The sequence below is a fragment of the Bactrocera neohumeralis genome, chromosome 6 (genome assembly GCF_024586455.1).
Source record: "Bactrocera neohumeralis isolate Rockhampton chromosome 6, APGP_CSIRO_Bneo_wtdbg2-racon-allhic-juicebox.fasta_v2, whole genome shotgun sequence".
Taxonomy (NCBI): domain Eukaryota; kingdom Metazoa; phylum Arthropoda; class Insecta; order Diptera; family Tephritidae; genus Bactrocera; species Bactrocera neohumeralis.
In genome coordinates this window covers 25827810-25842292 of record NC_065923.1, presented here as the reverse complement: position 1 = coordinate 25842292, position 14483 = coordinate 25827810, and the positions used below count along the sequence as shown (strand labels likewise).

Genomic DNA, 14483 nt, shown 5'->3' with positions numbered 1-14483 from the left:
TTGAAAAAAAAATAAATAAACAAAAAATAAAAAGTCAATAAAAAATATACATAAATGACATTAAAAAAATTTGATAAACAAATTTAAACCATATTAAATGAAAAAATAAAAATAATTTATTAGAAAAATATTTAAAAATTAAAAAACAAATAAAATATTTTAAACGAAGTAAATAAAATTAAAAATTTAATTAAAAAAAATTAAAATAAATAAATTTAAATTATGCTAAGTGACAAGATTTAAAATTAATAAATAGAAAAATAAAAAAAGTAAAAACCTAAATAAGTAATATAAAAAAATTTAATTAAATGAAAATAAGTAAATAGAAAAATATATAGAATTTAAAAAAATAATAAAACATTTTAAATGAAGTAAAAGAATAATAATAAAAAATAATCAAATAAATAATTTTAAATAATAATAAATAAATAAAAAAATTATAAAAACCAACAAACAAAAAAATTTATAAAAAGTTAAAAATAAATAAATAGTATGAAATAAAATGAAAAAGAAAAAAATAGAGAAAAAATAAAAAAAAGAAAACCAATAAAATTTAAAAATTATAAATAAATAAAATATACATAAAAACTTAAAACTAAATTCTTACAAAAAAAAAATGCAAACGCAAAAACAACAATATTTGAAAAATAAAACTAAAATCTTGTTATAAAAACAAAAATAAAAAGTGAAAAAATTAAGAAAATTCATTAATAAAAATAAAAATCCAAAACTGCAAGTAAGCACATACGAGTACATAACATGGCAAAAATAAACAAAAACAATTTTTTTTAAACAAATCAAAAATAAACAAACAAATTCGTCGTACAAAAAAAAAAATTTCACATAAACATTTTACACATCACTTCTCACGCCAATTGTGTATTTTCACCCAAAAAATTTATATTTTTCATTTCACGCACCAACATTAACTGCAGACGGCCACAAAGACAACCCAAGTGGATACACAGCTGTATCCAGTTTTCACTTCATCCTCCCTGGACGCGCGTCAATTGCACACGATCACCAGCGATAAGCTCACACATGTGCTGCAGGACATCGACAAGGCGCAGGATGAGCTCCAGCATCGCATACACACCACGCTCGGCATACAAACGAAAAATCCCGAATCATTGCAAAAAATCGAACAGGTCATTAGCAATTTGCGTGCGCTGAAATCCAAATTGGAGGGTATACGCTATGACTACAAAACGCTGCTGGAGAATATACTGAAATTCTTGGCCGAGATCACCGAACTGCAACGCAACATCGATGACTTTTTCGCCAAGCAACAGCAACAGCAGAGTCAGTTGGGCGGTAGCGGTGGTGACGTGGCCGATATTGAGCGCACCATTACCGAGCATGAGAAATTCCGCGATACTTGTATGGATAAATTTAGATCGTTAATCACACAATCCGAATTGCTGATCGATCGCGTGCGTGCACTGGAACCGCCGGGCGCACGCGAAATCGACACCGATCGCATACTGAAATTGCTGGAGAATTTGCGTCTTCATTTCGAGGCGGGCAATAGTGAGAGAATGTCGCAACTGGAGCGACTCGGCAAGCTGGAACAATTCAAAACGGATCTGTGCGATATTAATCGCAGTCTGGATAGTGTTAGCAAGCAATTGCATGAGATCAATGAACAAAGTGTTGACAGCTTGGCGGCGGCAAAGACAACATCGTTGGCGTTCGAGTATTTTGAGCGCACCATTGAGGTGAGTATTTGTGGGGGTGTGTGTGTGTTTGGGAGGGTGGCACGTGAGCTGTAAAGCTGCTGGTTTTGTGTACAATGGACAATTTCAAAGACAAGTGTATTGAAGCGAACGGTAAAATCATTATAGTTTGCAAGTGTTGGCATCTAGTAGTGCATGTATGTGTAGAAGTGTGCGAAAATGGGTGTGTAACGTATTGTGGCAGGTGCGCGTTGCTGCGCCAGATGTTTTGTTTTCGCATTTTAATTATTTTTATTTTTTTTGTTTTGTGTTGGACACGCTTTTGTTGTGGGTTCAATGAACAACGAACAAGGTGTTGTGCGGCAGCTATTTGAAAAAACTGTTTGATTAAGCCAGAAATCAGTGAAATCAAAGAAAATGTGAAAAAAATTTAAAATTAATAAAAAAAAAATTTAAAGAAATTTTTTGAATGAAAATTGTAAGAAATATTAAAAACAGGAAATCAATAAATTAGCCTAAACCGAAAATGCTAATCGTCCTAAATAGCAAGGCCTTAGGATATTCGCTAAATTTTTATTTTCAACTGTATTTCTGAAATAAAAAATAGAATAAATCACTACAATAAATATCAAAATAATATAAAAAATAATTAATAAGATCTGCACCATAAAAAATTAGTGACTTCAACTTTTCGAATTGATAGTAGATTCGATTGACGTGCGGCTGTCGTTAATGGTGTGTTAGTCGGTACTAAAAATAATTTCGATATTTTTATTAGTGTGGTCTTCGAAATATTGCGCGAAGTTTTAGATAGTTGGAAATTGAATTTTATTTTTTAATTTTGAAATATTCAATTTTCAATGAAAAAAGCTTGTTTTCAGATTTAAAAACATGTTATCTTGTAAAAGTTTCGAAAAAATAAAAAAATTACATTTGTTAAAGGATTACATTAGCTACCCGAGTAAAAAACAGAAATTTTCTCATATAAAAAATGAATTATTTTATTAGAACTTCTTATTGTTGCAAACATACACTATTAACAAAAAAATTCTGAAATTAAAAAAAAAAAATTTTAAATATCAGCCACAACTTTCCGGTGACTCCTTGGAAACAGATGCGTCCGTGAAGACAGGATCATCTAAAGTGAAAAAATACGTGTTTTAGCGAAAATCTTAACTTAGTACTTGGAAGAAGAAAAAAAAACTGAAAATTGGATTTTTGGCCGATATTTTTACAAAAAAAAATTAATTTCAATGAAAATTTCGCGGCAGTTTTTTTTTTCAAAAAAATCCTTCGCTTAAGTCTTTAAAAATTGTATCTCAAAGACCTGTGTAAAATTTCAAGAATATCGGTTGAGTAGTTCTCGATAAATCTTGCCAACCGACTTCGAAAACACCGCTTTTAAAGACGCTTCAAGCGCACAAGTTCTCAAAGCTTTTACTCGGATCAACTTGAAAATTTAGCACAATATTTTAGATGTAGAATTTAATAAGACAATAAAAAAATGATTTTTTAAAACCTGTAAGCCCATTAACCCCTTAATACTCATCTTGGCACATAACTCTACAAACGACCCAAAAAAGTGAAAATTTATAAAACAAAATCAATGTTAGATTTTCGGGTAAAAAAATATATGGAAGAATAAAAGTGTGTCTTATTGATAAATAAAGAAGGCTTCTACAGAAGCAACAATTTTATCATCAAATACGCCAGACATGGCTATGTGTGACCTTTTCTATTTTAAGAGACGTTCTTTTACACGATAGATGAAAATTGCTGAAAGAGCTAAAGGCTAAAAAAATAATGTTTTAATTCCTCAAAACACATTGTCCAATCGATCCTTCAACCAACAACTACAATAATTATGTAATGTTGAGAAATTATCACCGTCTAATATATCGGGTGATTTTTTAAGAGCTTGATAACTTTTTTTTTAAAAAAAAACGCATAAAATCTCATCGGTTCTTTATTTGAAACGTTAGATTGGTTCATGACATTTACTTTTTGAAGATAATTTCATTTAAATGTTGACCGCGGCTGCGTCTTAGGTGGTCCATTCGGAAAGTCCAATTTTGGGCAACTTTTTCGAGCAACGGAATATTTTATCGACAAATTTTGTTCAGCGATGAGGCTCATTTCTGGTTGAATGGCTACGTAAATAAGCAAAAATTTGGGGTGAAGAGCAACCAGAAGCCGTTCAAGAACTGCCCATGCATCCCGAAAAATGCACTGTTTGGTGTGGTTTGTACGCTGGTGGAATCATTGGACCGTATTTTTTCAAAAATGCTGTTGGACGCAACGTTACGGTGAATGATCGCTATCGTTGATGCTAACAAACTTTTTGTTGCCAAAAATGGAAGAACTGAACTTGGTTGACATGTGGTTTCAACAAGATGGCGCTACATGCCAACAGCTCGATTCTATGGCCATTTTGAGGGAAAACTTCGGAGAACAATTCATCTCAAGAAATGGACCCGTAAGTTGGCCTCAAAACACGATTGCCTTTAGACTATTTTTTGTGGGGCTACGTCAAGTCTAAAGTCTACAGAAATAAGCCAGCAACTATTCTTTGGAAGACAACATTTCCGAAGAAACTATTCCGGCCGAAATGCTCGAAAAAGTTGCCCAATAATTCCGAATGGTAAGCCGCGGTCAACATTTAAATGAAAAATTATCACCGTCTAATATAGTAATTTATAGTATTTATTTCAAAGTGCTTTCAATAAAGAACAAATTATCGGAATAGTCATTACTTTGAAAGTGGTCGCATCTAAGCAGGAACTGGAAGTCTGGATTCCTTAAATATGAAATTCAAACCTAATTTTAAGGAACAAAGTAACTGCGAATTCCTGCTTAGATCCTGACGACCTTCACCGAAAATTTGCATAGCATTGAGGCTATTGCTGAAAATCTCCCGAAACGAAAAGTTATACATATATAAAACCGAGTTGAGACTATTCCTCATATGCAGAGACCCAAATAAATATTTTACATAGAATATTTTTCGGAAATAATTAGAAAGGAACTAAAGTAGTGCAATGTTTAGAGTTATACACTACCACAGTACTTTAGCTAGATACGATCCTGACACCAACTAAGATAAAAAAAAATTCTCCTAATAGTACGCCACACATCACACCGGAGAACATACAACTTGGGTTAGACAAGCAATCTCAAGCACCCGAGTAGAAGTCGAACAAGAAAAACTTTCTCATACGTTAGTCAGTAGCCTCAAGGAATCGAATTAAGACATGTAGAACCCTAAATAGGTTCAACAACAGCACGTCTGTGATAATAATCATATTATTTAAAACAGTGGTAAGGTGGCAACCTTACCCCTATAAAAAAAAAGTTTTGTAAAAAACATAAGATGATGAAATATAGAAACTGAAGAGCACAAGAAAATGCACCATTAATAGTTTATATTTAGCGTTGCCACCTGTTTAAAATTTTTAAAATAAACCTAATAATTTAGTATCGTTAAATATAATTTGGGTATGAAACTAACAAGGAGGAAGGCTAACATTACATAGAAAATAAATTATTGAGAAGCGTTGCCACCTTTTTATATTTGGATATAGAATAAATTGATAAAATAAGTAACATACTATACATATAGCTTAAATTGACTATATTATTGTCGAAAAAATTTTTTCCACCTTGTTAGAACAGTAAATTAAGAAATGTGGGGACATTATGTAAATAATTAATAAATAAATAATAATAATATTAAAACAAGAAAAAATGCTAACGTCGGCTACAAGGAAGCTATACATACCCTTGCAGTACACAGGTTGAAGTTTTCCTTAAAAGAACTTGATTTTGAGAGATCAGTTTTTATGGCAGCTATGTATAGTCGTGCGATCTAGAAAATTTCTTTAGACAATATGTTATTGCTTTGGCCAATAAATCATGCCAATTTTCGGGGAGATATCTCCCGAAATAAAAAAAAATTTCATATTAAGAAATTCATTGAGAAGAATATAAAAAGAATAAGACAAATTTTCACATCTTATAACCATTGCTTCAATATTTTCCAAAAATTTCAAACCCAAACAACAAATCATATCTCCAATCTATATAATATGCTCCCATATTTTAACCGATCTCTGTGTAATTTCGCATCATTTTTGAACTGTTTATTTTTATTAAAAATAAATAATTTTAGAAATTTATAAACAAGCATTTTATGACAAAACCGCTATTTATTGTAATGAGCTGCATATAAAACTGTATATAAACAAATCTTTCAGAACTCAATGCCAACATTTTTGGTGCCCGTTAAGCATCAGCTACGTTGGGGTCATAATAGCAAAACACTAAAGGTATTTAATTATTAATTAACTTCTATTTAAATCGCAACGAGATTCTGCACTAATTTTGTTTAGCTGAAACAATACTTTTCATTTGACTATCTGCCATTAAAATTACTATATTACAATGACTTTTTTCGACAACACTACAACAAATGATCGTTCTGAATGTTTGTATGCTTTCTTTTCTAATATGACTATCTATTCAATAAATGGCAATTATGCAATTTAAATTTCCCAAAACTCAAACAAATTAATTACAGAGCTTTTAAGCAGCTACATATGTAAACACCAATACATATATACGTTCTTTTTATACATATAAACAAATGATCACTTCTATATCATTTGCGGTTCATCGATCCATCGATCCATCAGTTGAGTGACGGCGCCAAAGCAGCCGCTAAATGTCAACGCATACAAGACAAGTTCATTATTTGCTCGACTTGAATTTATTGTTGTTATTATTTTTATTTTTGGTTTTTCAATTTATTTATGCGTTGCTCGGCGTTTAAATGTTACAACAATAAGCATGACGCAAATCTTCCTGTTTGTATTTGCTGAACACAAAGAAGAAAATGCCACGCGTTGAGCAGCACACATGAAAGCAACAACAAATTGACACACATACACATATTTATACAATATATATGCATACAAAAAATATATATATATATACATAAATATATATGTATAGACATGTACATACAAGCGCAAACGTCACAACTGCGAATGATCTTCCTTTCAAGCAAAATCACACAAAAGGCAACTGGGCGTTGCTGCGCTGTGGCACTTTGCCATTATAAATATTCGCGAAAATTTGCTATGAAAAACTGTCTACCAAAATGCCACATACATTTTATTTGTTTAAGCCAAACATTTTGTGCGAAAACTTTTCAATAAATTACATTTCGAAATTGGCTGTCATGCGGTGGTGGAGATTTGTCTAAATAATCCGGATGTACAATGCCGTTGTATAGCGGTATTTGTATAGTTTAGTAAAAGCGCGTTTATTTTTAAATGCAACACTGCAATTAAAAAAAAAAAATGGAAAATATAAAAATTGATTTTTGATATTTTAGGACAAATTGTGAGCAAGATTGATGATTTTTGCAAGAACCTTTAGTTTTTATTGGTTTAAAAGAAGGGCGTTTACTGTTTATAATATTATATTTAATGCTGTAGCATAATGGAAAATTTTTGTAAAATTTAATATTTTCAATATATTAGAAAATTGTATCAATAATGTAATCTTTAAAGAGCATCTGAGGCCTACACGTTTGGTAGAAATCAGCAAGGTTTATATTTTGGGGTAAAGCTTTATATAGAACATTTCCTTTTAAGAGATTCAAGCATATTTATTAGTTATAGAATATTAATATTATTTAAGTGCTAAAATATGTGAGAATTTATAACGAAATAGATATTTTTTAAATATTTTAAAAATTTTCATATTAGGGTTTTTAACATTTTTTCCAAAAATTAGTGATTTAACAACTACGAATTAAGAATTTTTCTAGATTAATATATGTATATCTACGATATTAAGCAAAATTTTGGAAATTCATTTATTTTTTTAAAATATTATATGTATGTACTTAAACTACTATAAGTCGATCATAAAATTGAAAGCAAAAATTGTGCCTCAAGCAAAATGTTACTCATACGCCCCGGACATATGGCAGTACTGTAAATACACACGGTACACTTCTTAAACGTACGCTGAGAGTATTTAATAAGCCGATTTATATTTTTTCTTAGAAAAAAAAAATAAATAAAATAAAGCAAAATGTTATAAAACTTATCATATTAACTGAACATTTTTTAAATTATTTTTTTTTTCATTTTTTTTTTTATTTAAAATTTTTTTTTATTTAATTATTTTTACTTTATTTTATTTTGATTTCGGCACTAAAGTCTTAAGCTTGTAAAAAATTTCTTTTGCGTCATAAATTTTCATAACTGAATCGATTTGAATATTTTTTGTCTAATTGCTCTGATAATAATCATATTATTTAAAACAGAAAGTGAGAAGGTTGCCACACTTATAAAAAAGTTTTGTAAAAAAACACAAGATGATATAATACAGAAACTGAAGAGCGCAAGAAAATTCACGATTAATAATTTATGTTAAGCGTTGCCACCTGTTTAATAAATTTAGTTCAATAAAAGTAATAATTTAGTATAATAAAGCATAATTTAAAGTGCGTAAAAAAATTCTGGATTGATAATTTATTTTGAGCGTTGCCACCTGTTTAATGATTTTTTGCAATACAATTAATAATTTAGTATCATAAAGCATAATTTAAAGTAAAAAAATTCCCGATTGATAATTTATTTTGAGCGTTGCCACCTGTTTAATAATTTTATTGGAATACAATTAATAATTTAGTATCATAAAGTCTATTTTAAGTATGAAACTATTAAGAAAACAAACTTATATTAGAAAATAATTTATTAAGAAGCGTTGCCACCTTTTATATTTTCAATTAAAATAAATTGATAAAATAAGTAACATAAGTAACATACAAATTGACCATATTATTGTCAAAGAAAATTTGAGAAGAGTTGCCACCGAGTTGGTACATTAAATTAAAAAATATGGAGACATTGCTTCAATAGATTAATAGTGGGACCAAAAGAATAATAATTGAGAAATATTTAATGTAAATATAAAAATGTTATCAATAGGATCAGCAGCTTTCGTAAAAACTACGAGCCTGCCCAGTATGCTTTGACCTATAAGTCATATGAACTGAAATAAATTTTAATTTCGAAACTGTGTTTCTGAAAAGCCTCAGCTTCATAAATTTAGTTTGTCATGACTTATTTCTATTGGGTCGTTCACTAAGTAATTTCGTCTTTTTAGTGCAATTTAAATACAAATTTTTTATTGTGAAAAATATTTTATGATTTTGATTCAAGACGTTTGCCATCGATTGGGCCAGATATTGATTCTGCACTGCAGACAAAAAACTATTCAAAGTGGTTTTTAACATCCTGATTTGAGGTGAATTTTCTCTCATTTAAAAAATTTTGTAGAGACTAGGGCATAAACTCAAAATAAACGATGAAATCCCACCAAAAAGACAACATAACCTCTGCTTGCTGACTATCGGCTTTTGAAAAGGTTTGAGCGCGTTCATTATTTTGATTGAAGATGATAAGCGCTTTACATTCTTATAATAAAAAACCGCTTTTCCTAGCCAGTAACAATGTGCCCGAAAAATGGAACGCTTCTTTAATGTTTGATAAGCAAATCACAGTCGTTAGTCCTTCCAAGACGTGGCGCATTCTCAAGATCAAAACCGAAAATTTTAGTATTGGCGTTCGGTCAACACATCTTCTTCATACACATTACATAATTTTCGTTTTGCTTGAACTACATTTGACTCTTTTGATAGTAGATATATCGAAAATAATGCATTCGATCTTCCATCTTTGAATACCAAACAAAAACTATTCCAAAAAATTTAGAAAATTCTTTACAAAGAAGCCTTACTATATTGGCTGTTCAAATGTATAACGATAAGGCGGTTAAGTGTGAAGTTGGCTGCGAAAAAAGTCAATAAGATCAGCGTTGACATCAAACGATAAATGAAATTGAAGGAGTTGACACAGTGGTCCAAATTTCAATTGTATCATTAAGAGATACAACTTAGATCAAGTATAATATGGAAATAATAGATTTTTAAGAAATTGTAATATGTCAGTGTAAAATGTTTTATAAATGGAAGACCCTAAATATCTATTTCTAAATAAGTTTCTACATACAAAGTGGTGATATAGAAATCGTAACGAAATGTAGGAATGTACGAAATGATGTTTGAAGACTAATCCGTTTTAGACAGAAAGTTTTGTTCTCTAAATTATAACATATTGCATAGTGAGGGCTTAAAATTGGAATACAGGACACTAGCTCTGTTAAATTGAAATTATTCGAAGATTAAGAGGAGTTGCGTGAAACGTTTAAACAATTTTCAATGTTTCGTAGATTTTTCGATGATTTTTGGTCCAAAGGCAGACTAACTGCGGTAAACTCTTCTAAGAATCTTGAATTGGAAAGAATTTTATGGACGAGGAAACTCTAAACCTTAATAAAATCAAATAGAAAAAGTGTGCAAAGCATTGATAAACTCCTGATTTAAATGAGTTTTTTTTTAATATTCACCTTTGATTTTCTTTATTCTGAAATTGAATTTTTTTTTTTAATTTTTTTCAAAAAGAAAACTCTCGTGCGCGCTATTTTTGGTTGCGTCTATCAAATATAAAACCTTAGCAATAAATATTCTTTTACACAATTATGCTGAAAGCATTTTAATTTATGAGCAATTCGAATATGAGTCTGCTAAAAAAGTGCAATGAAGAATGTTTGAAAATAATTCGAAATTTATTGCTGCCCAAAGACACACAAGCGCACGGTTTCTTAATGCGTCTTGCGGCCAAGACTATGAATTTCGGTGGAAAGTCTGTGCAGCTACAGCCTTATACATATACAATTAATAAACAAAATGTTGGAAAAAAAATCGCAAAAACATGCGTTGATATGTTTTGATTATATTTTCGGACAAGCAGAGCAATAAAAAAAGGAAGCGAAACAAAATACGGACATAAAACAAAAACACAAGCAAATACATAAAACATTTACGAGGCTGGGCTGGGGTGTATGGGCTGACATAGACACGCATACATAGAATAGATAGAAGCGAATGAATGCATGTAGCATATGCAACAGTGTTCTTGCAACAAAAAGGAACGTTTATTTTTTAAAAAACACTTTTTTTCGGTTTCGGCACCACTCAACCAGTCACATACATATGTACATACACTTAAACACTTTATTTTTATGCATTTTGTGGTGAATTTCGCGCATCTTCCAAATATCTCAAGTTGCAACGGTCGAGTATCTGTTGCAACTGCAACACTTTATGCCGGTCTAGAATTCTGCGAATTGTATGCTATGCTCCGCTGATAGACAGACTGACAGACGTATAGCCAGCGCAGCTGTTGGCCATTTTTAATTAGAGACAACATCGCTTGATGCGCCTCTAATTGTTTTGGACTGATTGATGCTCGAGCGAATATAGAGTGGCAAGTACGCACACAGACTATTTGCCAAGCAATGGCGATTTTTGGTTGCGTGTTTATGTAGGAAATCTCCAGAAATCACTTGCACATTTTGTAGAAAATTTGTGGATTCGTGAATTATGCTCGAAAGATTTATGGGTAGAAGTAATAGGCAAATAAATTACGAAAATGCAAATATTTTTAGAAAAAAAAATCTAGAATGGCAAACGCTGAAGAAGCAAGAAATTGTAGATACATTTTTAAATATAAGTCTTCTTATTTACTGGCGTAGACACCACTTACGCGGTTACAGCCGCTTAGGATATACAAGTGGGTGTGGTTATTTTATGTTTTAAATAATTTATGAAGTTTGTCCGAAAACAAACCAAATACTTTCAGTAGCCTAAATACTAATGTTTGGCTGCAAGGAAACGTTAATTATGCTTTATTATTATTATAGTATTTTTGACAAGAACACTTTATTTTTTAACCCATAAATTTTTAAATACTACTATTAAATTTACCGATAAAATTTTAAAAAACTATTAGGATTTTATCATAATAGCTAAAAGGGGAAATTTGGCAACAGCGCAAAAAAGCACACAAATAAAATTTCACCTAGATATCTGATTTGGAACTCGTCGTAGATATATTTTTTATTATAAGTACTTAAGATATATAAGTTGATGAGGTTATTTTATGTTTTAAAAAATTTATGAAGTTTGTCTGAAAACATAAATTAATAATAAATTTACCAAATACTTTTAGTACCCGAAATATTAATGTCTGGCTCCAAGGAAACGTCAATGACGCTGGGTTATTATTATAGTATTTTTTGCAAGACCAAAAAGAGGAAAATTGGCAACAGCGCAAATGAGGCACAGACATAAAATTTCACCTAGATCACCTCACCTAACGGAAATAGCTATGAGCCAATTACATAGGCGGTAGAAGAGATATTATTTGAAACAAAAATAAAACAGGGATCAATAATGATTTTAATATTAGTATTATACAATTTCTCGGTATCAGAACAAATTGCAGAGAACCCTTATGGAAGGGATAGACGGAATTATCATTCGATTACAATCCTTTCTTTTGAGTATGTTTTCGAATAACATTTCACTTAAAATCTCATAAGAAGACCTGGTTAAGAAAACATTTCTCATATAAATTTTAATACAAAAAGTGAAAAACAATACCAAGAATACTTAAGCTACAGCAGTCCTACATTCTACAGCTCAAAACGCACTGATTTTAAATACATTCTCTTCTATGCTCTTTCATAATATTAAACTTAAACGCTTTATTTCACATTCATTTCAGCTGCTTGAGAAGCGCATTGATAAGTTTACCGAGACAACGTCGGAACAGCTGTTGATTACGAATCCTGAAAGTCAAACATATGTGCGCGAGGAACTACAAAAACTCAACGAAAAATGGCGGCACTTCAAGGACCAAGTGAAGAACAAGCGCAAATCGCTCGATCAGGCAACGGAGTTCTTCGAAAAGGTGGAGAAAGTAAGTTGTTCCCAACAAACTAAAAATTCAAAATAGCATATTATTTACATGCTTATCTCAACAGATCGATGCCGAATACCGAGAAATCAGCTACTTCTACAACAGCGTTTCGAATAAGATCACATATTTACGCGACCCTGTCGAGGCATCGAATCTAGTCAATGATATTGAAAAGTACGTAGTGACACGCGAAGGTCCGTTGCTTGATAAACTCGAACAAGCCGCACAATGCGCACACGATTTGAATAAAGTTTCAACGCTGTACAACGATGTACGCGGTATATTCCAGGCATTTATGAAACTACGCTCTGATATTAGTGTTGTACAGGAGCGCCTCAAGAATGAGGAACGCCTGCGTGAACAACGTGAAAAGGAAGCGCGCGAGCAGGAAGAGCGTGAACGCGCTGCACGCGAGGCTGAAGCTAAAGAGCGCGCTGCGCGCGAATCAGCGGAACGTGAACGCGTAGCACGTGAATTAGCTGCACGCGAGCAAGCGCTGCGTGAAGAGGAAGCGCGTTTACTGGCCATACGCGAGCAGGCGGCGCGTGAACAAGCTGCGCGTGAGCAAGCAGCACGCGAAGAAGAAGCGCGACTGCAAGCGCTGCGTGAACAAGCACAACGCGATGAAGAAGCGCGCCTGCAAGCGCTACGTGAGCAGGCTAGACGTGAGGAAGAGGCAAGACTGGAAGCATTACGTCAGGAAGAGGCGCGCTTACAAGTGCTGCGCGAGCAAACAAAGCGCGAAGAGGAGGCGCGATTGCAAGCGCTACGCGAACAAGCTGCGCGCGAAGAAGAAGCGCGCCTGCAGGCGTTACGCGAGCAGGCTAGACGCGAAGAGGAGGCGCGACTGGAGACTTTGCGTAAAGAAGAGGCGCGTTTGCAAGCGCTGCGCGAGCAGACGAAACGCGAAGAAGAAGCGCGCCTACAAGCGTTACGTGAACAAACTGCGCGCGAGGAAGAAGCGCGTCTCCAAGCTTTACGCGAGCAAGCAAGACGCGAAGAAGAAAACCGTTTGTTGGCGCTACGTGAACAAGCAACACGTGAAGAGGAGGCGCGCTTGCAAGCGCTACGCGAACAAACGAAACGTGACGAATTTGCGCGCTTGCAAAGCGTACGCGATCAAATCGATCATCAGCGCATCGTAACGGAAAATATACGTAAAGACATACAAGTGAATGAAATCTTCACGGAAATCAAATATGCATCGCCACGCTTCAACCGTCAACTGAAGGATGCAATCACACGTGAGGGTGACAAATTCACCTTCGAATGTGAGGTGGTCGGTAACCCTGAACCAGCCGTGGAGTGGTTCAAAGATGGCATATCCATACAGAATAATCCCGATTACAAAACCACATATGAACGTGGCATTTGTCGTTTGGTGATCGAAGAGACTTTCACTGCCGATTCGGCGCGTTTCAGTTGTCGCGCCTCGAACTTGGTGGGTAGCAATGAGACTAGCGCCAACTTGTCGGTGCGCGAGAATGCCATCGAAATGCAAATGGTGCCACCTAGAATTGTACGTTTCCTGGAGAGTGGCAAGGCAACAGAGGGCAGCACCTTTGAATTTTTATGCGTCGTCAGTGGAAATCCTCTACCCACGGTGCAATGGTATAAAAACGATAAATGTATTGATGATTCACCGGATTACGTAATCAATTACAATAATGGTGAGGCCACACTGCGCTTCGAAGAGGTTTTCTTGGAAGATGACGCTGTCTACACGTGCAGCGCCTCAAATCCAGCCGGCATTGAACACTGTTCGGCGAGTTTAATTGTGGAACGTAAGTAATTTATTCCTGGATTACATAACCCTAACATTTTTATATCAATACTGTTCGCCTATAAACGGTTTCGTTGGGGCTCCAGCTGGTTGACTGACGCCATTCTAGCGACGGGTACCACT

General features: G+C 33.3%; 1 protein-coding gene across 5 annotated transcripts in view; it reads left to right on the top strand.

The window, feature by feature from the left end:
* Positions 1–14483, top strand: part of LOC126762947 (titin homolog) — a 162793-nt gene that overhangs the window by 79390 nt on the left and 68920 nt on the right. For 3 of the 5 annotated variants that reach the window (XM_050480035.1, XM_050480033.1, XM_050480032.1), the window contains 3 exons: positions 936–1718; positions 12383–12577; positions 12642–14361. In XM_050480035.1, coding sequence (XP_050335992.1) covers positions 936–1718; positions 12383–12577; positions 12642–14361 — 2698 coding nt within the window. Of the gene's footprint in view, positions 1–935; positions 1719–5929; positions 6002–12382; positions 12578–12641; positions 14362–14483 lie in introns of all 5 variants that reach the window. The other 2 variants (XM_050480034.1, XM_050480031.1) reach the window with 1 other exon arrangement.